The 24,572-nt window shown below is 47.9% G+C and overlaps 1 protein-coding gene across 1 annotated transcript in view; it reads left to right on the forward strand.

Moving 5' to 3' along the window:
- tfpia (tissue factor pathway inhibitor a) overlaps nucleotides 1-24,572 on the forward strand; it is a 43,130-nt gene that overhangs the window by 12,195 nt on the left and 6,363 nt on the right. Inside the window, exons 2-5 of the mRNA XM_035394732.1 lie at nucleotides 12,965-13,168; nucleotides 16,975-17,151; nucleotides 18,825-18,890; nucleotides 19,353-19,433. Of these exons, the coding sequence (XP_035250623.1) occupies nucleotides 12,965-13,168; nucleotides 16,975-17,151; nucleotides 18,825-18,890; nucleotides 19,353-19,433 (528 nt within the window). The remainder of the gene's footprint in view (nucleotides 1-12,964; nucleotides 13,169-16,974; nucleotides 17,152-18,824; nucleotides 18,891-19,352; nucleotides 19,434-24,572) is intronic.

The raw sequence follows: 24,572 nt of genomic DNA on the forward strand, positions 1-24,572 counted from the left end.
TTTATTAATAAGCTGTAAAATGTAGTCTATTTTTTTTCACACAGCATTCATGCAGAATCTTTTTCGCATTTTTTTCACCTTTTACGGTTGTGTTCATCTTACCAGCTACATTTATTCTCTCTGCACCACTAATTAAACATGCTGGATAGCCTACGTTGGAGGTCAGGGCACTGAGTTGAGATGAGACTGAAAGATGCTAAAAATCTAATTTCTATTATGGATGACTTCTTACACTTTGATATCTAGGATGCCCGTAACAGCGAAAGGCGAAATTGTATTAAAATGATGTTGAAACATTATTAAGCTGTGCAGTATAAATATTGGCACTGCTGGGAAGGCTTGCTGCCCAATCAGCATTGAGGTCAACAGGTGTCCCGTTTCAGGAACTTTTTGAAATGATAAATTTTGAAGTGTGTGCACCTTGTGTAAGTAAGACATTGACCTTTTCTGGAGCCAGTTTTGCAGTTCATGCGTGCTGTCGCTGTGAGCAGCCGTGTCATTGCTGAGGGCCCTTCCTCTCACTGTGACCCCGGTCTAGAAGGCACAGTTGTGTAGTCTCGGTGTCGGCTGTAGTTTTGTGCTGAAACGCTCTGCCTGTCACTGATGCTGCACAGTGACGCATCACTGACAGGAACGGCTGTGCTGATAGCGGTATCTTCTTCCTGCACAAGGTCGCTTCCCAGACTTCCCCATTGGGCGCGCATGTGTCTTTAATGGTAAATGGGGCTAAACATAGATGGTTCTTCCCATTTTCTAGAAGTCCCTGATCATCTTAAGGTGCCCCTTCCTGCCTGAAGCATTGCTGTCTTTCAATTTCTGTCAGCAGAAGTCAAATGCTTTATCTTGCTGAGTTGGGGGGGGCAGTCTGTGCACTGCATGTAGGCTTGTATGCATTGTCTATGTATGTTGTAAAAGTGTGTGTGTGCAGTAACCGTAATGCATATTGTAAGTAAGCATATTTCTGTAATTATTCTAGTTTATGGATTGAGCTGTATGCTCTGTTTGACTTAGCCTGTGCATTCTTTGTGAAATGAGTTTGAGTCTGTGAGATGAGAGTGATTAAATATGAGAGTATCTGAGATAATTGTGATTCTCTGTGAGATGAGAGGGATTAAATATGAGATTTTCTGTGAGATGAGTGTGATTCTCTGTGAAATGAGGGTGCTTTTCTGTGAGATGAGATTGATTATATATGAGATTCTGTGAGATTAGTTTGTGAGATCATCTGAGATTAGTGTGCTTCTCTGTGAGATGAGTGTGAGTTAATGTAAAAATGGGACAGCATTCCTGAATACTCCCTATTTTTGCCAGTGAGACTTTTTTCTCTGGCATGGAAATGTGCTGGTCTACAAGACATATCATTATTCTGTATTATTTTATTCTCATCAAGGAAAATAGCAAAAAAGTATTTCTTTTAAGAGACTGATTCCCCAGACCTTCCATACACAGCTGAGAGGGTATCCTATCCTAAAAATAAACACCCTCTCATTTATGTACAAAAGCTCTAGGAAATCTCCTAATAGTTTGACATAGGGACATAATAGCCTGACATAGGGACATAATAGCCTGACATAGGGACATAAAAACCTGACAAAGGGACATAATAGCCTGACATAGGGACATAATAGCCTCAGATAGGGACATAAAAGCCTGACATAGGGACATAATAGCCTGACATAGGGGCATACTAGCCTGACATAGGGACATAATAGCCTGACATAGGAACATAAAAGCCTAATATAGGACATAAAAGCCTGATATAGGGACATAATAGCCTGACATAGGGCATAAAAGCCTGACATAGGGACATAATAACCTGACATAGGAACATAAAAGCCTGGCATAGGGACATAATAGCCTGACATAGGGACATAATAGCCTGACATAGGAACATAATAGCCTGACATAGGGGCATACTAGCCTGACATAGGGACATAATAGCCTGACATAGGGACATAATAGCCTGACATAGGGACATAATAGTTTGACATAGGGACATGTTTGACATAGGAAACTCCTGGCCAGTAAGAGAAATAGCCATGAACCAGTAGAGAGAGGGATGTGAGTTCAGTGGAGTGCTGCTGTATCATGAGCCAGTAGAGAGAGGATGTGAGTTCAGTGGAGCCCTGCTGTATCATGAGCTGGTAGAGAGAGGGATGTGAGTTCAGTGGAGTCCTGCTGTATCATGAGCCAGTAGATCAGGATGTGAGTTCAGTGCGAAGGGGGAGTCCTGCTGTGTCAGTAAAGGCATCAGTAAGGGAGCATTTGAGATGCAGATGAGCTGGAGGCTTCCAGCTGCCCAGCTCAAATGAAGCGGAGAAGTGCTCCTACATGGGTCTGTTACTGTGATTAACAAACGTGTCCACATATCAAGCGGCTCATACAGACATTTCCTGATTTATTTTATTATGCTGCTAAACTTTTTACATGCGCCCAACACCTAAGTTATAGAGAGGCTTATTCCAATCACAGTTTGTGTGTGTGTGTGTGTGTGTGCGTGCATCGGTGTGTGTGTGTGTGTGTGTGTGCGTGCATGGGTGTGTGTGTGTGTGTGTATGCGCATAGGTGTGGGTGGGTGCGTGTGTGTGTGACTGTGTGTGCATCAATGTGTGTGTGCTTCTGTGTGTTTGTGTGTGTGTGTGCGTGTTGGTGTGTGTGGGTGTGAGTGGGTGTGTGTGTGCGGGTGCTTCTGCCTGTGCGTGTGCATGTCTGTGTACGTGCTCCTAGCACTGACCTGTATCAGGCATCTCGAGCACACAGCAACAATAGAAGACCATCCTGCACTTTTAGTGGAAGCTGTACTGAGCATACCTTCAGGCATTCAGTGCATTGCACTGTGTACTCCAGAATATGTGTATTAACATCCCTGAACCACTCAGGGTGACTTTAGCTTTGCTGCAGTCTATTGATGGCACAGGACATTGTTTCCCATTATCAGACCCAAGATGGAACCTGATCAGTAAACCGTCTTTGCTTTTCACTAAAAAGTAGATACTTTTGTATTCATTATGTCCGTATACTGTGGAGTACACTTTCAACCATTGCAATGGGACAAAGAAGTGATCTCAGTTTCTGTTCAGTTTCTCTACATAAAATGGAACAGCCTTTCAACAGTGAACATATTCAGGGCAATCAAGGCTCTACGCTAACATTTTTCCCAAGGAGCACATGTGCTTTTAAGTTTAAAAATTTGGAGGCACACTAATGAAATCAAATTAGTAGATGTGCTCCTAAGCTATACTTCCAGTTAGCACATGCTCCTAAAATGGGAGCACTGTAGCGCATTGGTATTACTGGAACAAAAGATAATTCCCCATGTACTGTATGGTTGGGGGAATCAAGCTCCTCCTACTGCACTTTTAAATACTGCTGGGTGTGACTGGTGCTGTTTCACTCTGCATGGAGTACCTGTACCCCTGAGGGCCCAGTTATGCCCCCATTTAACAGCCAGTCTTTCACTCATTTTCTCGGAAAGCAGAAGTGCGCATGATATATTTGTGGCCTGCTCATTTCATCAGCCATGAGCATGTGAATTATTTTCCCAGACATTAGGCACCTACATTTCAGAGGAATTAACCTGCTTCACCTGTTTCAAAGATTAACGACTGTTATGACGCTCCTTCTCACTGAATTTGCGGTTTGCCGTCTCAAACATAATTCATTTAATGCAGTGGTCTCCGACACTGGTCCTGGAGAGCTACAGGGTCTACTGGTTTTCATAGCGACTCTGCACTTCATGAATCAATTAGAGCAGTTGATTACACAGTTAACTCAACTCACCTGGTGTCTTGGGTCTCAATTGGGTGCTGATATTAAGGTGAAAACAAAAACCAGCAGACCCTGTAGCTCTCCAGGACCAGGGATGGAGACCACTGATTTAAGGACGCAGTGCAGCTCAGCTTGTCTGGAGCTGGAGTCTGGGCTGGTTGTGAGAGTAGAGGCTGGAGCTGGAGTCCGGGCTGGTTGTGAGAGTAGAGGCTGGAGCTGGAGTCCGGCCTGGTTGTGAGAGTAGAGGCTGGAGCTGGAGTCCGGCCTGGTTGTGAGAGTAGAGGCTGGAGCTGGAGTCCGGGCTGGTTGTGAGAGTAGAGGCTGGAGCTGGAGTCCGGCCTGGTTGTGAGAGTAGAGGCTGGAGCTGGAGTCCGGCCTGGTTGTGAGAGTAGAGGCTGGAGCTGGAGTCCGGCCTGGTTGTGATAGTAGAGGCTGGAGCTGGAGTCCGGGCTGGTTGTGAGAGTAGAGGCTGGAGCTGGAGTCTGGGCTGGCCTGCCCGTGCTGATCGCGCTGTAGCCTGGCGGCCGCAGATCGCCATGTCAGGGGTGTCAGCAACGCTGGAGGAAGTCTGGAGTGAAAGTATTATTTTCTTATTAAAATGTGAATGATCATTTTTGTCATTATCGTCACGTTTACTCTTTTATGCATTATAATAATATGTTCATTTGTAACAACACATTCTACAAGTTAAGTGTTATTTGCTGGCATGCTGACATCAAAATGTGTGTTTGCGCGTGTGTAGTGTGCGTGTATATTGTGTGTGGTGTTTGTGTTTGCGTATGTGAGTGTGTGTGTGTGTATAGTGTGTGAGTGTGGGTGTGCATGTGTTGTGTGTGTAGTGTGTGAGTGTGTGTGCGTGTGTGTATGTATGTGTGTGTGTGGTGTGAGTGTGTGTATGTATGTGTGTGTCTGTGTAGTGTGTGTGTGTTTGTGTGTCTGTGTAGTGTGTGTGTGTGTGTGTGTGTCTGTGTAGTGTGTGTGGGTGTGTGTGTGTGTGTTTGTGTGTCTGTGTAGTGTGTGTGTGTTTGTGTGTGTATGTAGTGTGTGTGTGTTTGTTTGTCTGTGTAGTGTGTGTGTGTGTGTGTGTAGTGTGTGTGTGTGTGTTACTCGCTCTCCTGGCTGGGTCTGGCTGTAATAAAGTGCACAGGCATCGCTGCACAGCTCGGTTTGTCCCCCAGGGAGCTGGGCACTGCTTCATCATCACAGGACTGGACATTTATCATCTTCTGCTGCTATTTTTGAGCAGTGTCTGTTGGAGGTGAAGTACAGCTCTTCTTCCCCTGTGCTGGACTACAGTTCCTCCTCCTTGGGGAGGGAGCTCAGCCCCTCCTCCTCCTCCTTGGGGAGGGAGCTCAGCCCGTCCTCCTCCTCCTCCTCCTTGGGGAAGGAGCTTGGGCTGTCCTCCTCCTCCTCCTTGGGGAGGGAGCTCAGCCCGTCCTCCTCCTCCTCCTTGAGGAGGGAGCTCAGCCCGTCCTCCTCCTCCTCCTTGGGGAGGGAGCTCAGCCCGTCCTCCTCCTCCTCCTTGGGGAGGGAGCTCAGCCCGTCCTCCTCCTCCTTGAGGAGGGAGCTCAGCCCGTCCTCCTCCTCCTCCTCCTCCTCCTCCTCCTCCTTGGGGAGGGAGCTCAGCCCGTCCTCCTCCTCCTCCTTGAGAAGGGAGCTCAGCCTGTCCTCCTCCTCCTCCTCCTCCTCCTCCTTGGGGAGGGAGCTCAGCCCGTCCTCCTCCTCCTCCTCCTTGAGGAGGGAGCTCAGCCCGTCCTCCTCCTCCTCCTCCTCCTTGGGGAGGGAGCTCAGCCCGTCCTCCTCCTCCTCCTCCTCCTCCTCCTTGGGGAGGGAGCTCAGCCCGTCCTCCTCCTCCTCCTTGGGGAGGGAGCTCAGCCCGTCCTCCTCCTCCTCCTTGGGGAGGGAGCTCAGCCCGTCCTCCTCCTCCTCCTTGGGGAGGGAGCTCAGCCCCTCCTCCTCCTCCTCCTCCTTGGGGAGGGAGCTCAGCCCGTCCTCCTCCTCCTCCTTGGGGAGGGAGCTCAGCCCGTCCTCCTCCTCCTCCTTGGGGTGTGAGCCAGCAGGTCCTCTTTGGGGAGTCCTGTTTTCGGTATGCGGGGTCACATGTCCTTTACATGTCCTTCCCAGCCCACCGGTCCTTTGCCGTAGTGTAGTGCCTTCATTACAGGGTCCTACATGCTAGCTAGTTTCGTGGTACCTTCCTGTATGTGTCCTATTGGGAGATTGGGTTGGCAGGTATGCCATCCCGCCAAGTTTCGCCTTGGCAGGGCGGCATATCATTTTGATCTTGTGTGGTGCTTCTTCGCTGGCTGTCCTTTCCTGTGCTGAATTTGGGGGGTTTCCTGTATCTGGACACAGGGAGGGGGCCCCCTGGTCCAGCTCACTCACTGAGAGCGCAGAAAGCTATTTCATAACAGCAGGGAATGACTCTCAGCGCATGTATAAATGTGATGGAAAACTGTGGTTCAACACGCTGTAAATTAACACTGTCTCCCCAGGCAGGGAGTATCAGAGCGGGAGGGAAGCTGCTTTAAAGAGCAGTCCCTGCAGCGTTCAGACGTTTCGTTCTCAGTCTCTGTCTCTTGACCTTTACATCATATTTAAACACAGTGTTCTGTACAAGCCCAGTCATAAAATCACAACTACTTCTTCTTTCTATTCCAAAGTCATTCCTCCATTTATTTAATATTGTAATAAAAAATAGTGGCGAAGAACGTTTAGCAGTAGGCAGAAGTGTGTTGCCACACGAGCAGTTTTATTGGCGTGACAGTTACATACGTGTACGGTTGTTGAGCGCGTTTATTGCGCGTTATCTCGCGCACTCGTCCGTGAGTGCTGTTCTGGCGGGATGTGACTCACTCGCTCGGTTTGCTCAGGTATGTTTCTGATGCATGATGTCATACGTTGCCCCGGTTTAGCCTTGCGGAGCTTGCGTGGAACGTGTAGAGATCCAGCCAACCAGTACGCTGCGGCTCAGAGACAGTCCTTCGTTTCACACATTCCCTCGCGCACACACAGGCTTAGTTTGGATGCGGGAGAGGCCTCGTCTGGAAGCCCCTAATTAGCCCATACACGGGGAAATTGGCCGTTTTATGAACTCCCCAGGTGGCTGACGGATAAATTAAGAGAGCAGCCAGCAGTGTCTCTACGGGGGTGCTGGAATGTACGATTTCTCTGTCGATACTCAGATTCAGCAGGAATGTACCATTTCTCTACATAGATTCAGCTGGAATGTACCATTTCTCTACATAGATTTAGCTGGAATGTACCATTTCTCTACATAGATTTAGCTGGAATGTACCATTTCTCTACATAGATTTAGCTGGAATGTACCATTTCTCTGTCGATACTCAGATTCAGCAGGAATGTACCATTTCTCTACATAGATTCAGCTGGAATGTACCATTTCTCTACATAGATTTAGCTGGAATGTACCATTTCTCTACATAGATTTAGCTGGAATGTACCATTTCTCTACATAGATTTAGCTGGAATGTACCATTTCTCTACATAGATTTAGCTGGAATGTACCATTTCTCTGTCGATACTCAGATTCAGCAGGAATTTACCATTTCTCTGTTGATACTCAGATTCAGCAGGAATGTCCCATTTATCTGTTGATACTCAGATTCAGCAGGAATTTACCATTTCTCTGTTGATACTCAGATTCAGCTGGAATGTACCATTTCTCTGTTGGTACTCAGATTCAGCTGGAATGTACCATTTCTCTGTTGATACATAGATTCAGCTGGAATGTACCATTTCTCTACATAGATTCAGCTGGAATGCACCATTTCTCTGTTGGTACTCAGATTCAGCTGGAATGTACCATTTCTCTGTTGATACATAGATTCAGCTGGAATGCACCATTTCTCTGTTGATACTCAGATTCAGCTGGAATGTACCATTTCTCTACATAGATTCAGCTGGAATGCACCATTTCTCTGTTGATACTCAGATTCAGCTGGAATGTACCATTTCTCTGTTGATACATAGATTCAGAGAGGGAACACACCTGGATTTCAGCCTGGTGATCTCAGCTGGTTCAGATAATGGCCTGGGGAGATTTAGCAGGGATTCCAACACACAACTCTCATACAGGGCTGCAGATAAATCACAGCAGAACGCAGGCTTATTAAAGGAAAAGGATCTTGCCGTAGTACATAGGCAGACCACAATGCTGTGACTGGATTCAAAGTGTTTTGCTTTTAATTAAATTGAGTCATTTTTCAATCATTTCTACTTTTGTGTGTGGTTATAGACATAGTACGGGAAAAAAAAAGAAAATTCAAAGAAGCATGACAGTCATGTTCAGTGTAATTTTGTGACCATGGTATTGATCTTCATTTTAATGTAAACCAAGGTATAAAGATTTAACTTGATAGCCTAAGACACTCTTCCAGATGAAAGCTTCGCAGCGGGTCCTGCAGGATAATTAAACCGAGCGAAGCCGCACCGGACGTCACGTCTTCATTTGATTCCTCGCAGAAAGCCGTCAGGGTGGCTTAGATCTCAAACTGCTGAGATCGGCATTTTCCTTTCAGACCGCCGGATCCGTACGATTAGACAAGCCGGTTATCGCCACGGAAGCAGTGACATTGATCTGTGCCTCTCTAATTCCGCTTTCTTCTGGCTCTTAATCTTCTTCTGGTACGTATTCTGAAAGAAAAGGCTTTCAGAAGATGGAGAGAAGTGGGCCAGCGGCGATTAAAAACCCCTTTTGTTAAACTTAAACCCGTTCATCGGAAACGTGGCCGTGAGCTCAGTCTTACTCACTCTGGGAAGGCACTGCGCGGCGCGATCGGGGCCCGGCTCGTCATCTCACACGCAGGCTTAATGGAACTCTGTGTCATGTTCTGTGTTGACTTAAGGAGCTGCCCTTCAGCGTGTAATCACAGCTATTGGCGGTGAGTCAGTATCGGGTCTGCGTGCCCTGGAGGGTAAGGGAGTGCTCCCGCTGATGGCGGGCGTGTCCGCCCGGTATTGATCTCCTGGTGATGCGCTCTTCGCCGTACGCTCATACAGCGCGCGTAACCACGCGCGATGCTCTGCTCTCCGAGGAAACGGGTTAAGTCCCCTGTGAGTGGTGATTACGGAAGTGCCGGTTATCGTTCCGCGGCTTTCTGATGTACTTGGTGCTCGTGACCCGATTTCTCTGTTGACTGCGAGTCGCGTGTGAATCACTGGTGCTGTGGGGCGATGCGAGTAAGGTGGAACTTCCACCGGTTTGATGCTGTCCTGTGGCAGCAACACTCTTACTGAGGCGCAGACCCTGTCTACAGGCCACACTTTGCATTAGCGTGTGCCCTGTGTGAAACACCTGCTCTGTTCTGTGGGCTGGTCTTTGTTCTTGGGTCTGTCTCCGGGCCGCTGTTCTAGCGATCGCTATCAGCTGGTTTGGTCTGTCTCCGGGCGCTGTTGTAACGATCGCTATCAGCTGGTTTGGTCTGTCTCTGGCTGCTGTTCTAGCGATTGCTATCAGCTGATTTGGTCTGTCTCCGGCTTCTGTTGTAGCGATCGCTATCGGTGGTAGCAACAACGGACACTTTCTGTTAGTCAAGGACATCAACAGTTTCCATCCCAGCACTTGTGGAAGCGTGTCTGGACTGCTCCTCCTGATGAAGTAATCCACCCACATTACATTAAACAGGAGCTTGGAGGATGGCCAGCCTTACTTATGTCAGGCCAATTTCTAAATGAACAACATCCTGTTGTTTACTGCTTACTGTGCTGTCCTCTGTGTCCAGTCTAATGCCTGCGCATTTAAATACACCAGAAATGCACATTCCAAAGGCGTTTTGGGGAATTATTTGCATGCCATCCTTCCTTCATGAAGACTTCAATACCTCCTTGACACTTGGAAATGTATGGTTCTGCAAAGATAACAAGCATTTCAGGTGCTGAGTCAATTGTTGGGAAAACCATGCAGCAAAAATAGTATTTTAATCATTGTAAGATGAAAGTGTATAAGTCTAGGCCCATGTGAGGTGTTGAAGGCTGGCTATGTCTGCAGTCCAGTGTAAGACCTCCTGATGGGGTTTAATAGCGCTCTGTTTAAGAGAGGGGCTGTAGGCCGGCTGTGTAAGAGAGGGGCTGTAGGCCGGCTGTGTAAGAGAGAGGATGTAGGCCGGCTGTGTCTGCAGTCCTGTGTAAGAGAGAGGCTGTAGGCCGGCTGTGTAAGAGAGGGGCTGTAGGCTGGCTGTGTCTGCAGTCCTGTGTAAGAGAGAGGCTGTAGGCCGGCTGTGTTAGAGAGGGGCTGTAGGCCGGCTGTGTAAGAGACGGGCTGTAGGCCGGCTGTGTAAGAGAGGGGCTGTAGGCCGGCTGTGTCTGCAGTCCTGTGTAAGAGAGGGGCTGTAGGCCGGCTGTGTTAGAGAGAGGCTGTAGGCCGGCTGTGTAAGAGAGGGGCTGTAGGCCGGCTGTGTAAGAGAGGAGCTGTAGGCCGGCTGTGTTAGAGAGGGGCTGTAGGCTGGCTGTTTAAGAGAGAGGCTGTAGGCCGGCTGTGTAAGAGAGGGGCTGTAGGCCGGCTGTGTTAGAGAGGGGCTGTAGGCCGGCTGTGTTAGAGAGGGGCTGTAGGCCGGCTGTGTAAGAGAGGGGCTGTAGGCCGGCTGTGTAAGAGAGGGGCTGTAGGCCGGCTGTGTAAGAGAGGAACTGTAGGCCGGCTGTGTTAGAGAGGGCCTGTAGGCTGGCTGTTTAAGAGAGAGGCTGTAGGCCGGCTGTGTAAGAGAGGGGCTGTAGGCCGGCTGTGTAAGAGAGGGGATGTAGGCCGGCTGTGTAAGAGAGGGGCTGTAGGCCAGCTGTGTAAGAGAGGGGCTGTAGGCTGGCTGTGTAAGAGAGGGGCTGTAGGTTGGCTGTGTCTGCAGTCCTGTGTAAGAGAGGGGCTGTAGGCCGGCTGTGTTAGAGAGGGGCTGTAGGCCGGCTGTGTAAGAGAGGGGCTGTAGGCCGGCTGTGTAAGAGAGGGGCTGTAGGCCGGCTGTGTTAGAGAGGGGCTGTAGGCCAGCTGTGTAAGAGGGGCTGTAGGCCGGCTGTGTAAGAGAGGGGCTGTAGGCCGGCTGTGTCTGCAGTCCTGTGTAAGAGAGGGACTGTAGGCCAGCTGTGTAAGAGAGGGGCTGTAGGCCGGCTGTGTAAGAGAGAGGCTGTAGGCCGGCTGTGTCTGCAGTCCTGTGTAAGAGAGGGACTGTAGGCCAGCTGTGTAAGAGAGGGGCTGTAGGCCGGCTGTGTAAGAGAGGGGCTGTAGGCCGGCTGTGTCTGCAGTCCTGTGTAAGAGAGGGGCTGTAGGCCGGCTGTGTAAGAGAGAGGCTGTAGGCCGGCTGTGTCTGCAGTCCTGTGTAAGAGAGGGGCTGTAGGCCGGCTGTGTTAGAGAGGGGCTGTAGGCCGGCTGTGTAAGAGAGAGGCTGTAGGCCGGCTGTGTAAGAGAGGGGCTGTAGGCCGGCTGTGTAAGAGAGAGGCTGTAGGCCGGCTGTGTTAGAGAGAGGCTGTAGGCCGGCTGTGTTAGAGAGGGGCTGTAGGCCAGCTGTGTAAGAGAGGGGCTGTAGGCCGGCTGTGTTGGAGAGGGGTTGTAGGCCGGCTGTGTCTGCAGTCCTGTGTGAGGGCTTAGATAGTGCTCTGTGACTCTCGCTGCTATGCTGTAAGAGAGGGGTGTTCTCTCCACTGATCTCAGCAGAAGAATAACATCTGAAAAACTCTCTGCCCCCGACCTCTTGGCAGTTTTGTTCCAGCATGTTTTGCCCATGAGGATGTGTGAAAAACAGTCCTGCAGCTTTAATCCCAGCTCGGTGGAGAAGCCAGGCCCCTGCGTGCTTCTCATTTTTCCCTCTCCATTCCCAGGACTGAGAGGAGCGGCTGCACTCTGCGTGGTGCTCCGCCCTCGAGAGGCAAACACAAGTACCCGCTGAGCGCTAGTACTGGCCTGCGGGGCGTGCTCTGTGCAGTGTGCGGGGTCTGTACTGCAGTTCTGTGTGCTGTGCGGGGTCTGTACTGCGGTTCTGTGTGGTGTGCAGGGTCTGTACTGCAGTTCTGTGTTGTGTGCGGGGTCTGTACTGCAGTTCTGTGCGGTGTGCGGGGTCTGTACTGCAGTTCTGTGCAGTGTGTGGGGTCTGTACTGCAGTTATGTGTCGTGTGAAGGGTCTGTCCTGTGGTTCTGTGTGCTCTGGCATGCGCATTCTCCTTCTGGCTGAGGCCCGGTGTGGGCAGAACCCCCAGTCGTCAGCGTGATTACCTCCCCACTGAGTCTCCCCGCCGCTGATCCCTCAGGGTGCAGGAATGCAGACAGTAGTGTCTGGGCCTCAGGGAAAAGCAAACGATCAGAGCAGAGCTGGATTAGCACTCTGGGCCTTATTGGGTCAGAGTTCCCGCCGAGGAATATCCAAATAACCAAGAGAACAGGAAGTTATGCCAGCGAAATGTTTTCATGAAGACTTCTGACCTAGTGTTACTGCAATGCATTGTGGGGTGGGGGGGTGTAAGACAGTGGTAAACACTGTGTAGAAGAATCATGGGATTTTAAAGATTATGTTCCCCCCACTAACTCATCTATAAAAAAAATAAAATAAATAAACAAAAGCGGAAAGTTGTCTGCAGCCGTTGCCGTAGCTGAGCGGCTGTCGCTCTCAGAGCCTTCTTGTGACGGAGATTTCAGCGCCGCTCGGATCCTCAGATGTTATTTTTGTGAGACCCTGCAAGTCTTGCTGGTATGATGCGGTAGAATCATATTTCCCAGCTCACCTGCTAAAGCAGACATTAAATATGACACATGAAATGCAGCGCTTGGCTTTCCTTACACACAGAAAAGGCACAGGCATCCTTCTTGACACAGTTCTGTCAGTAGAAACAGAAATCTTTATCACACATTTTAGAATTGGGCCGATGGCGTGAAGTTTATGCCCTGCCATTTCTGTGAATGATTGAGTTGAGCTAAAGCTGGTTTATTGTAACAGTCTGTGTTTTAAAATGCCAGTCCGTGCCCGCTGGACTCTTCCCAGAGTTTAAAGACTTTCTCACAATCAAATATCTGAAAGCAGTGAGGGCATCTTGAACTTGTAAAATTGGAGTCACTTATGTACCAGAATGCCGGTTTGTTCCCCATGGTGCCGCAGGTTGAAAGCTGATAGCTGACTTAATTTACGCTCTGGAAAAAAAAGAGGAACGGTTTAATTAATTGTGCGCGGTGGGAAAACGGTAACGTCTGCCTCTCCCCCCTCAGGAAACGGCGTGCAGCCCGAGCTGAGGATCTTCCACCACTCCTGCGCTCTGAAGATGGACGAGGGGCCGTGCAAGGCCCTGAAAGAGCGCTTCTACTTCGACGTGGACACCCGCCGCTGCCAGAGGTTCGAGTACGGCGGCTGCAAGGGCAACGCCAACAACTTTGTGTCCCTGGAGGAGTGCGAGAAAATGTGCATCGTGAAACGTAAGCCCCCGGAAACCTGTGCGCGCGTCAGAGAGGTTCCCGCTGGTGTATTTCCACAGCTGAGGCCTGGCAGCTCCTTTCAGAGAGAGATGCAGAGAAGCGGGTGTGGAATTGGGTCCGGGTTAGGAGGGCATGTGGAATTGGGTGCGGGTTAGGAGGGTGTGTGGAATTGGGTGCGGGTTAGGAGGGTTTACCCAGGGCTGTGGGAGTTACTCTTTAACAGCTAAGAATGACAGAGAATTCAGAGAATGGCCAGGTAATCTATAGCGATAACAGCGGTGTTTACACAGGCCACATCGGCAGACACTCCCTGGTTTGCGATTGTGCTAACCCTTAAAAACAGAGAGCTTTAGTCCGGTCTCAGTGCAAGATAAGGAGAAGGTTGCAGGCTGGTTTAGAAGTGGGAATGGGCTGTTATGAACACCCTTTGGCAGAGTGTTTGTGCTGTGGCTGCTGATGGGGTGATTGGCTGTGGCGTAGCCATGATTCTTACGCACCCAGTTTGCTCCTCCTGACTTCACCCCCGACACCCCCCCCCCCCAAATGGGAGAGAAAGTCTGTGAAGGAGAACTGCCTCACCAACCATTTCGATGCCTGCTCACACAGTGAGAATCATTCTTCAATGTCCGTATTACGGATTGGAAGAAAGTTCCTTTGGAGAAATCAGAGTCGATGCCAGGGGCCGGTCACTGAACACATGAACCCCCTTCCAAGGGCAGGCTTTGCCGTGCGTGTTAGTTTTGCCTGAGCACAGACCGATGTCTGGACCAAGCCGTCTAACTGAAGCACTTTGGCGGCTCGCGGCTAATCCGACACGGAACACTGATCAGGCGCGGGGGGGGGGGGGGGGGGGGGGGGGGGGGGGGGGGGGCTGATTCCGCATCTCTCCGCGGGGGCGGGATCAGGACGAGGGAGCGCCCCTCCCACTCCGCGCCCTGACCCCGCCCTGAAGCGGGAAAGCGGGTGAAGCGGCGCGGCGCCGTGGTAACCGCCGTCCTCGGCCCCTCCGCCGGCCCCGCGGTCTGTGGATGACATTAACGGCCAATCGCAGGAGCAGCCGCGGCGATCCCCGCGCTGCCGCCAGAGCAAACATGCCCGCTCTTGTGCAGCGGGGGCCGTTTGAAAAACAGTGTGTTTTGGGGGGCGGGGGTGGAATGTGGAATGTGGGGGTTGGAGTGTTCTGCTACAGAGGCCAGTACAAGAACTTGAATGACCCCATCCATTTGAAACCTGTCTTTATCTAATCTGTACGTGTAATGCATCGTCTGATCATGGTTCGTTTGAGTTCCTTCGGAGTTCATTCTGACGGTGGGAAAACTGGAAAGTTCCCGTAGACTTGTGGGAACGCTGTTAAACGATTCGCAGAAATGCGCGACGAAGCTGCTGTATCAGGAAAAGTGCTTTAACAGACGAGACTGCCTCTCTCTAAATACGGGGGCTGTTTTTTCCTCTGTGTGTCTGGAGGGGCAGCAGTCTGCTCCCCAGCTGAATTCTCATCCCCAGCTGAAATCACAATATGTTTGTCTCCATCTAGTGAGCCCTGATGTCACTACATGCTTTTCCCAAATTTAGCGCGTATGCTCGGTGGGTAGCCTTCTCAATCTTCTCTTCAGCATTCGGTATTGGACTGAGTCTCTGCCTTGGCATTAATCCCCAGTTTTGCTTTCTTAAATTCTCAATCCCGTATTGACAAGTCTGCAAATGCGGGTGTCCTTCAGGTGCCGAGAAAAATGATATGCACAAATAAAGTCGAAGTGCTTCATCAAGAAAGAGAGAAGGTCACCAATAAGACGACACGAACACTCAATCTTTCTCGTGGTATTCCATCTGAGAATTGGAGAATTGCTTTTTTCTGAACGATTCGTCCAAGCAAATTCATTTTACCGCGTGCGGTGTTCAGCTTGTCGGCGGTGTTTTCCGGCAGAGTGAATATTTCTGAAAGTAAGACGTATCGGCTGCTTCCCCCGCTCTCTTGCTTGTTTGTTATTGCCTTTTCTGGGGCATTTAACTCAATCACTTCCAGTCGCTGCTGGAAAAAAAAAAATGCAGTTTGGAATGATTTCTGGAGCCGTCCTTTGAAGAAGCGTGGCGTGCGAGACCGCTCGACAGACGGATTGTCTTCCGCTGCCCAATCAACCCCATCGCACTTATAAAGCGTCCCGGACGCGGTCGGCTAATCCAAGCCAGTAAAGAAAGAAAGCATCTTCAGCAACAGGCTTTTTTTGTTGGTGTGGTTTTTTCTTCATTAAGGTCGTTTGAAATGCCTGTGTGAGACTGCGCTGAGGTGAGAGAGGCTTTGCACGCCTCTCCGTTCACTGGGATTTATTATCTCTGATGTGCGTTTGTTTATTTCCAAACGTGCGACTGTGCTGAATAGCCAGGGAGAGCCACAAACGAGCGGCATTAGAGAAAGGAGTTCAGCAGGGATTACTGTGTGCATTACTGTGTGCATTACTGTGTGCATCAGTGTGTGCAGTACTATGTGCATTACTGTGTGCATTAATGTGTGCATCAGTGTGTGCATTACTGTGTGCATTAGTGTGTGCAGTACTGTGTGCATTACTGTGTGCATCAGTGTGTGCATTACTGTGTGCAGCAGTGTGTGCAGTACTATGTGCATTACTGTGTGCATTACTGTGTGCATTAGTGTGTGCAGTACTATGTGCATTACTGTGTGCATTAATGTGTGCAGTACTGTGTGCATTACTGTGTGCATCAGTGTGTGCATTACTGTGTGCATTAGTGTGTGCAGTACTGTGTGCATTACTGTGTGCATCAGCGTGTGCGTGCAGAGCACATTGGGCCCAATCGCTGGGAAAATCAGCCTGACAGCATGACTGGGTTAAACCGTACATTTGATTAAGGAGTTTAACGTTCTTGTTTTCTGTCAGGGGGGAAGGGGGAGTGTTTTTTTCTGTCAGGGGAATGGGGCGGTGTGTGGGGGGGGGGGGGGTATTGAAGTGTCCGGAATGATGATAGACGGCTGCTTAATGGAAGCATTTTAATTAAAGGCAGCCGTAAATACAGGGCAGAGAGACGAGCAAGATAGCAGATATTAAGCTGTATTATATGAGGACCGCTGGCTGTAGCCTGCGGGGGGGGGGGTGGGGTGGTGTGTGGGGGAGCGGGGGGGGAAGTGGGGCGGTGTGTGAGTGATGTGGGGGGGGGGGGGGGGGGGGGGGGGGGGGGGTGTGGTGCGGGGGGGGGGGTGGGGCGGAGTGGGGCGGTGTGGGGGGGGGGGGTGGGGGGGGTGGGGGGGGTGGGGGGGGGGGTGCGGGGTCGTGTATCCCACAGACCGGCCCGGACACGATCAGTCATGCTGTGCGGCACCACCAGTTTCCCTGCTGGTTGTGTGTCATAAATATTCACTAGTAAACGGTGCGTTTGTTTGCATTTCAGTCCTGCGCGGTGCTTCCTACCTTAATTAGGTTTGTGGAGGTGGTGGGATCTGAGGGGTGCGGCTGAATCTCCCCTGCGGGGTGTCTCACCGGCTCTCTGCTTGTCCCCCCCACCCCCCTCCCCCCCCCCCCAGCCAATAAGAACCCGTGTCACCTGCCCTCTTCTTCTCCCCCCCCAGCCAATAAGAACCCGTGTCACCTGCCATCTTCTTCTCCCCCCCCCAGCCAATAAGAACCTGTGTCAACTGCCCTCTTCTTCTCCCCCCCCCCAGCCAATAAGAACCTGTGTCACCTGCCCTCTTCTTCTCCCCCCCCCAGCCGATAAGAACCCGTGTCACCTGCCCTCTTCTTCTCCCCCCAAGCCGATAAGAACCTGTGTCACCTGCCCTCTTCTTCTCTCCCCCCCAGCCGATAAGAACCCGTGTCACCTGGACGACGAGCCGGGGCCCTGCCGCGGGCTGGTGCCGCGCTACTTCTTCAACAGCTCCAGCGGCGCGTGCGAGCGCTTCTTCTACGGCGGCTGCTTCGGCAACGCCAACAACTTCCGGACCCGGGAGCAGTGCCAGCACCGGTGCCACCAGCGCAGTGAGTGCCCCGCCACGGAGCCCGGCTCAAGGTTCCGCTCGCCGCCCTGGCGGCTTTGGTGGTCCTGTGTCCCACGGCAACATCTCAGTCAGTGATGTCATCTTGGACGAGGATATAACTAAGGAACAGCCTGTTTGTGTGAACGCATGGTGTGCTGTGGTATTAGCCAGAGATAGTCATTTTCTCTATGGCTCCAATTCTCTATGGCTCCAATTCTATGGAATAATTTGAATTCAGATTTCATTAAGGCCTTTGTCACTATGTTGTCGTTTATATCATGGTTAAAGACCGATTCTTTCAACTTGTTTTCAGCCTTGTGTAAATATCTTGGCAGAATCACCACTTTCTTTATTCTGTTTCCGTCTCTGTTTATTTATTTTATGCATAATTTATGGTGTTACACCATGTATGAAGAGCACTATCCAGATAAGTCTGTTTGTATAATTATTATCCATGTGGGCCTATGTTCACATATCTTGTTATACTCAGGATAATGTCAATAAGCCTGTGCTTGTTGCTGAATGACTTCCATTAATGCAAAGTTGTTTTATTTCTGCGGAAATGGTTAGGGGGTGGGGGGAGGGTAGAGGGTAGTGTATATGGTGAGGGGATGGGGATTTTATTTTATTTTTTCAAAAATCCCTCTGGCTGGCAGCTTAGGGAAACATTGAATCTTTACTTGATCAGGCTGTTTAATTAGGGGTGCAGGTGTGGGGTAACGTGAGCTTCCTCTTCCTCTTCCTCCACAACTCAGACTTATCCAGTCTTTGGCACATAGTGCACATCAGGTCTCTGGCACATAATGAACATCAGGTCATTTGGCACATACTGTAATGCACATCAGGTCATTTGGCACATGATGCACATTCAGTCTTTGGCACATAATGCACATCCAGTCATTGGCACATACTGCACATCAGGTCTCTGGCACATAATGAACATCAGGTCATTTGGCACATACTGTAATGCACATCAGGTCATTTGGCACATGATGCACATTCAGTCTTTGGCACATAATGCACATCCAGTCTTCGGCACATAGTGCACATCAGGTCTCTGGCACATAACGAACATCAGGTCATTTGGCACATACTGTAATGCACATCAGGTCATTTGGCACATAATGCCAAAGTCCATTAACTCATTTTTTTACAGTACTCAAATGGCCATAAAGACCTACTGCTTGCTTATTTCTTTTCATCGTGGTATTATGCGGTTCTGAAAGTGTAGATATGCAGTGACCTTGATGTAAATTAGATTTAATGTTGAGCTCAGAGAAATGAAAAGCACCAATCTTTTCTAAATGGAACTTTGAAAATGAAATCTCTTTTTAAATGATTTATGTGACTGTGGAATTAATAAGCCCCTGTGGTGTTGCTGTTGCTGTATTGATTGTTAGTCTGAAACAGTTTGGGAATACAGTGCATTTCCCAGTGCTTCTGACAGAATATTGTGTTTGATGTAAAAGAGCATGATAACACAACTGTAGGATGCATTTATTTTGTGTTATTGTATTTCAGATTAAGAGCTTTTATAGCATAGAGTAGGTTAATGCTTACCTTATGAACCTTAAAACAAGGAGCATCAGAAATCAACACCATCATTTTATGACCTTCACTGAGTAGCAATTATGTTGAAATATCAAGACCAATCTCTCTCTTATGTCTGTGCAGAACCTGACCCAGTGGCCCCTGTCATTCACACCAGAAGAATCTCAGAACCTGCAGAGTCTCTCCCCGGTAGGTCTGTGTTCAGTACTGAGAGTGTGCAGTACTGCGAGTGTAGTAGACTGTAGACTGTGTGGTACGGTAACACCAGTGTATAGTGACTGTGATGTGTTGGGCCATAATAGCCTGTATACCAGTGTGTCAGTGCCTGAAATTATTGCGGGGGGGGGGGGGGGGGGGGGGTGGCGGCACTGTCTCATCCACCATTCCAGAATGCTCCATTAATTCTGCATAGATTGGGGTCAGATCAGGTGACAGAGAAGGCCGTGTCACACGCATAATATGAGTTACAGATTATCCCTTGTGAGCATTACTGTAAGTGATGATTAATGTGCATTTGTGGGTGCACCCAAATCATGCCAGAAAAATGTTGCCTGAAGTGTATTATTATTATTATTATTGTTGTTGTTGTCGTTGTTGTCGTTGTTGTTGTTGTTATTATTCAACCTCAGTCTCTCTTTGCTGTTTGTACAGAACCTGAGGTTGTCGAACAGCCAGGAGTAGTCAGTGTCCGAGAACCAGCCAGACCAAGCACACTGCCACTCATCTCAACTGGTAAGAGCAGGATGTTCAATACCACCAACTTTTTACTAAACAGGAGGGCACACTGCAGTATGCCGCAAATATGTGGACTTTTGGGAAAATATTATGTTATATAATATATAATTGCATGCATTTTTTGTATTAATTTTTTGTATTTTGTATGAATACAGTGGGCTCCGGAATTATTGGCACCCTTGATAAATATGCACAAAAAATGCAAAAAAAATTTGCTAAGCTAAAAAATAATACAGTTATTGACATAAGCTTTATTTTCCAACATGTGTAAACTAGTGTACTTCATTAATGATTCATTGGAATCAACCAAAGTCTTAAATGTTTTAATTAAAAAAAATATTTCCCCAAAAAACAGGTTCCACAATTATTGGCACCCCTGGTTTAATACTTTGTGAAAACACCCCTGGCAAAGATGAGTCTTGAGTCTTTTCCTATAATTTGTGATAAGTTTAGAGAACACATTCGGAGCGATTTTTGACCATTGCTCCATGTAGGACTTTTAAGAATCACTGATATCTGTGGGTTTGCACTTATGGACCCCCCCTCTTCAGTTCAGACCACAGGTTTTTGATGGAATTTAAGTCTGGAGACTGAGATGGCCATTGGAAAACATGGATGTTGATTTCACTTAAGCATTTCTGTTTAGATTTTGATGTATGCTTGGAGTCATTGTCCTGCTGGACAATCTACCTATGACCAAGTCCTAGCTTCTTAGCAGAGACAACCACATTTTCTGCCAGAATTTCATGGTACTTTGTTGAATTCATTGTGCCATTGATCTAACATAGTGCCCCGGGACCACTGGCAGCAAAACATCTCCAAAATATGAATGACCCACCTCCATATTTGACCGTAGGTATGTGGTGCTTCTTCTGTATGCATTCCTCTTTTGCCACCAAACGTCGATGATGTGTATGGCCAAAACGTTCAATTTTGGTCTCATCTGACAATAGCACTCTCTTCCAGTCATAATTCCAATAAGGTTTGGCAAGCTCCAGATTCTTGGTTTTGTTTATTGTACTCAGTAAGTGCTGTCTTCGTGCTACCAAAGAGTTAGTTGGTATGGAGGTGCCATTATATGTTTTTTTTAGACTTGTTGACCAGAAGAAACAAACCAGTCTCTGCAATTCTTAAACAGTGATCCTTGGGTTATTAATGGCCTCCCTCACCATCTTCCTCACCGTCCGTGGGGACACCATGCACTTGCTTCCTCTTCCTGGCAAATTTGCAACCATTCAATTTGTTTTACACCTTTTTATTATTGCCCTTACAGTGCTAAGTGGTATGTTTAACCGTGTATGTCTTTTTTTTGTACTCATTACCAGACTTGTGATGGTAAATTACCATCGGTCTCTTCTGAATTGACAGTTATTTGGCTTTTCCCATGCTGATGGATGACAAAGGGATTTTGTGTGCTTGTTACCTAATTTTTATTCTCTAGTGAAACTGGAAGTGATGGAATGACACAATATAGTTCCTTTAGACTGAGATGAACTAAATTAAGTAAAATTGTATTGCCAATTTCATTTTGTTTGATTTTGCTTACAGTAATTGTTAGGGGTGCCAATAATTATGGCACCTATGGTTTTCAGAAAAAATTAGCTTACTTAATAAAAAAACTTTGAAGCATGAGAGTAAATGTATTGAAATAAAAGGATATATATTTCCCATATGTTTGAACATAACATATAGATTATTATCTGTGTCTTTTATTATATGCAGCCTTTTTTCTTCATTTTTATTAAGGGTGCCAACAATTCTGGAGCACACTGTATATGGCAAGATTTGAATGCAGCAATATTTTGTAATTTTGTATAAATATTCTTAACTGTTGTGATGTGTTTGCTGATATTAACATAACATGATATAATGACGAGAACAGGCCATTCAGCACAACAATGCTCACCATTTTCCTGACTAAGTTAGTGTGCTCTGATTACCTACAGACTAGACAGTGTCTAACACTGTATCAAGTCTTGAAAATCCCCAGAGTTTCTGCCTCTACTACGTGACCTGGCAGGCTATTCCACACACAGTCTATTACTAAGCTTGAAGAGGTTATATCAAGATTGATCATATATTTCAATAAGGATATAGACCAGGGGCCGGCATCCCTGGTGCTGCAGTGTTAGATAAGTCCCTGGGTTCTGCTCCATCCAAACCTATGTCTATATAATTGGATTAATTATCAGGTTTCAACACAGGTGTCCATGTGGTAGTGGCACTCGGCGTTTCACCATTTTGGCTCTAAGTGTTCATAATAACATCACACTCTTGCAGTCGTGCTCAGGTGGAACAGAAAGCAGGAGCACCACTGGGATCACACTGCTGAGCCCTGATGGAGTCTGTCACAGACAGACTGATCTACCTGATTTCTAACAGACAGTTCAGGGTTCATATGTGATGCTTGCATGCCATTGGTGGTTTAAGTTGCTAGGGGAACGCTGATTGTCACTGTGTCAGATGATAAGCGCAGGGCCAAGTAACATTAATCTAAGAAGCATTCAGTGGCATTGCTTTGGAACAGAGATGTTTATGTTGTGTGAGCTGATAGCTAATATTGTTTGTTGTAACCTCGCCTCATTTTAATATCAATACTGTTAATGGCAGGCCTAGATTTAGCAAGTTTTAATGAATGACTTACAGACAGTGCTTTATACACTCACCGGCCACTTTATTAGGTACACCCTGCTAATACCGAGTTGGACCCCCTTTCGCCTTCAGAACTGCCTTAATTCTTTGTGGCATAGATTCAACAAGGTGCTGGAAATATTCCTCAGAGATTTTGGGCCATATTGACATGATAGCATCACGCGGTTGCTGCAGATTTGTTGGCTGCACATTCATGATGCGAATCTCCTGTTCCACCCCACCCCAAAGGTGCTCTATTGAATTGAGATCTGGTGACTGTGGAGGCCATTTGAGTACAGTGAACTCATTGTCCTGTTCAAGAAACCAGTTTGAGATGATTTGAGCTTTGTGACATGGCGCGATATCCTGCTGGAAGTAGCCATTAGAAGATGGGTACACTGTGGTCATAAAGGGGTGGACATGGTCAGCAACAATACTCAGGTAGGCTGTGGCATTTAAATGGACTGCGTTTATATAGCGCTTTTATCCAAAGCGCTTTACAATTGATGCCTCTCATTCGCCAGAGCAGTTAGGGGTTAGGTGTCTTGCTCAAGGACGCTTCGACATGCCCAGGGCGGGGTTTGAACCGGCAACCCTCCGACTGCCAGACAATCAGTCTTACCTCCTGAGCTATGTCGCCCCATTTAAACGATGCTCAATTGGTACTAAGGGGCCCAAAGTGTGCCAAGAAAATATCCCCCACACCATTACACCACCAGGCTGAACCGTTGATACAAGGCAGGATGGATCCATGCTTTCATGTTGTTTACGCCAAATTCTGACCCTACCAATGTCGCTGCAGAAATCGAGACGCATCAGACCATGCAACATATTTCCAATCTTCTATTGTCCAATTTTGGTGAGCCCATGCCAATTGTAGACTCAGTTTCCTTAGCTGACAGGAGTGGTCTTCTGGTGCTGTAGCCCATCTGTTTCAATGTTCGACGTGTTGTGCGTTCAGAGATGCTCTTCTGCATACCTCAGTTGTAACAAGTGGCTATTTGAGTTACTGTTGCCTTTATCAGTTCGAACCAGTCTGGCCATCCTCCTCTGACCTCTGCCATCAACAAAGCATTTTTGCCCAGAGAACTGTCGCTCACCGGATATTTTCTCTTTTTCGGACCATTCTCTGTAAACCCTAGAGATGGTTGTGCGTGAAAATCCCAGTAGATCAGCAGTTTCTGAAATACTCAAACCAGCCCGTCTGGCACCAACAACCATGCCACGTTCAAAGTCACTTAAATCACCTTTCTTCCCCATTCTGATGCTTGGTTTGAACTTCAGCAGATCGTCTTGACCATGTCCACATGCCTAAATGCATTGAGTTGCTGCCACGTGATTGGCTGATTAGATATTTGCGTTAACGAGCAGTTGAACAGGTGTACCTAATGAAGTGGCTTTCCACGGGGCCCTCCAGCACAGAGACACAGGGAGACGATGTTCCAACAGTCCACATTTATTTACAAGGGTCGGCAAGATGTTACAGCCAACTGAGCAGATGTAAAACAGTCATGACAGAGGCTCCCTTCTGTGAGTGGGGATGGCAGATTTAACCTGTGCGCACTGATTACCTCACTACGCACAGGTGCAGCCACTCCTGTTCTCGGGTCCAATTAGCCTGGCCAATTATCTAATTCTTAACCAATTATCCAATTGGCCAGGTCTAATTAGCTTGACCCAGGGCAGGTGTGGCTGCTTAAACCAGCCATCCCCACACCACAGTGGCATTTTTAAAATTTAAAATATGGGTTTTTTTGTCGTTGAGATTATAGATACCAGAAACTCAACCTGCTTATCAAAACTTTCAGATTTATTTATAGCGCGTACATGTTCTTAATGTCTTTCTGTGACACCGTCTGTCAAATTCATTTAGCCAATTCTTTACTACCAGGATGGATTTAGTAAAGAGTATGTCTCTTTAGACGTCTCAGATGTTCTCCTGCTCTTTTAGTGTCCAGGTTCTCTCAGTGTCTCACTTGGGAGTATTTCAGAAGAAATGAGATAAGTGGGGATTCCTGAAGCTCTAGGTTTTAAGGACTTAGCTCAGAATGGAAATGCATGTCAAATCCAGGAGTGATTAATTGTTTGTTTTTGTTTTGAAATTCATAGTTCAGTGAAGGCTTTCTATAGTAAATTAGTATAGCCGCGTTTCCACCAAAAGTACTTAGTCCCTTTAGTCCCAGGAACTACTTTTCAAGGAACTAAAAGGTTCCTTCAGCCCATTGTTGTCTGCGTTTCCACCGCAGTCTAAAGTCCCGCGAAGATTAGGAAAATTAGCCCACTGACGTATGAAAAAGCGACGTTGTCGTCGGTCCATCTATCCTATGATTTCTTCTACTACCACCGAAGTAGCCTACATTATTTTCTAATAACCGGGACAGCCCGGAGGGGTTTATTCCACTTATATACAACGGGTTACGAACAATGATTATACATGGTTACTTTCGTATTTATTGATTTTTATCGATTTAATCACCTGGAATTTAAATATTCTTCTGCAGCCGT

Source organism: Anguilla anguilla, chromosome 15 (assembly GCF_013347855.1).
Source record: "Anguilla anguilla isolate fAngAng1 chromosome 15, fAngAng1.pri, whole genome shotgun sequence".
NCBI classification, from domain to species: domain Eukaryota; kingdom Metazoa; phylum Chordata; class Actinopteri; order Anguilliformes; family Anguillidae; genus Anguilla; species Anguilla anguilla.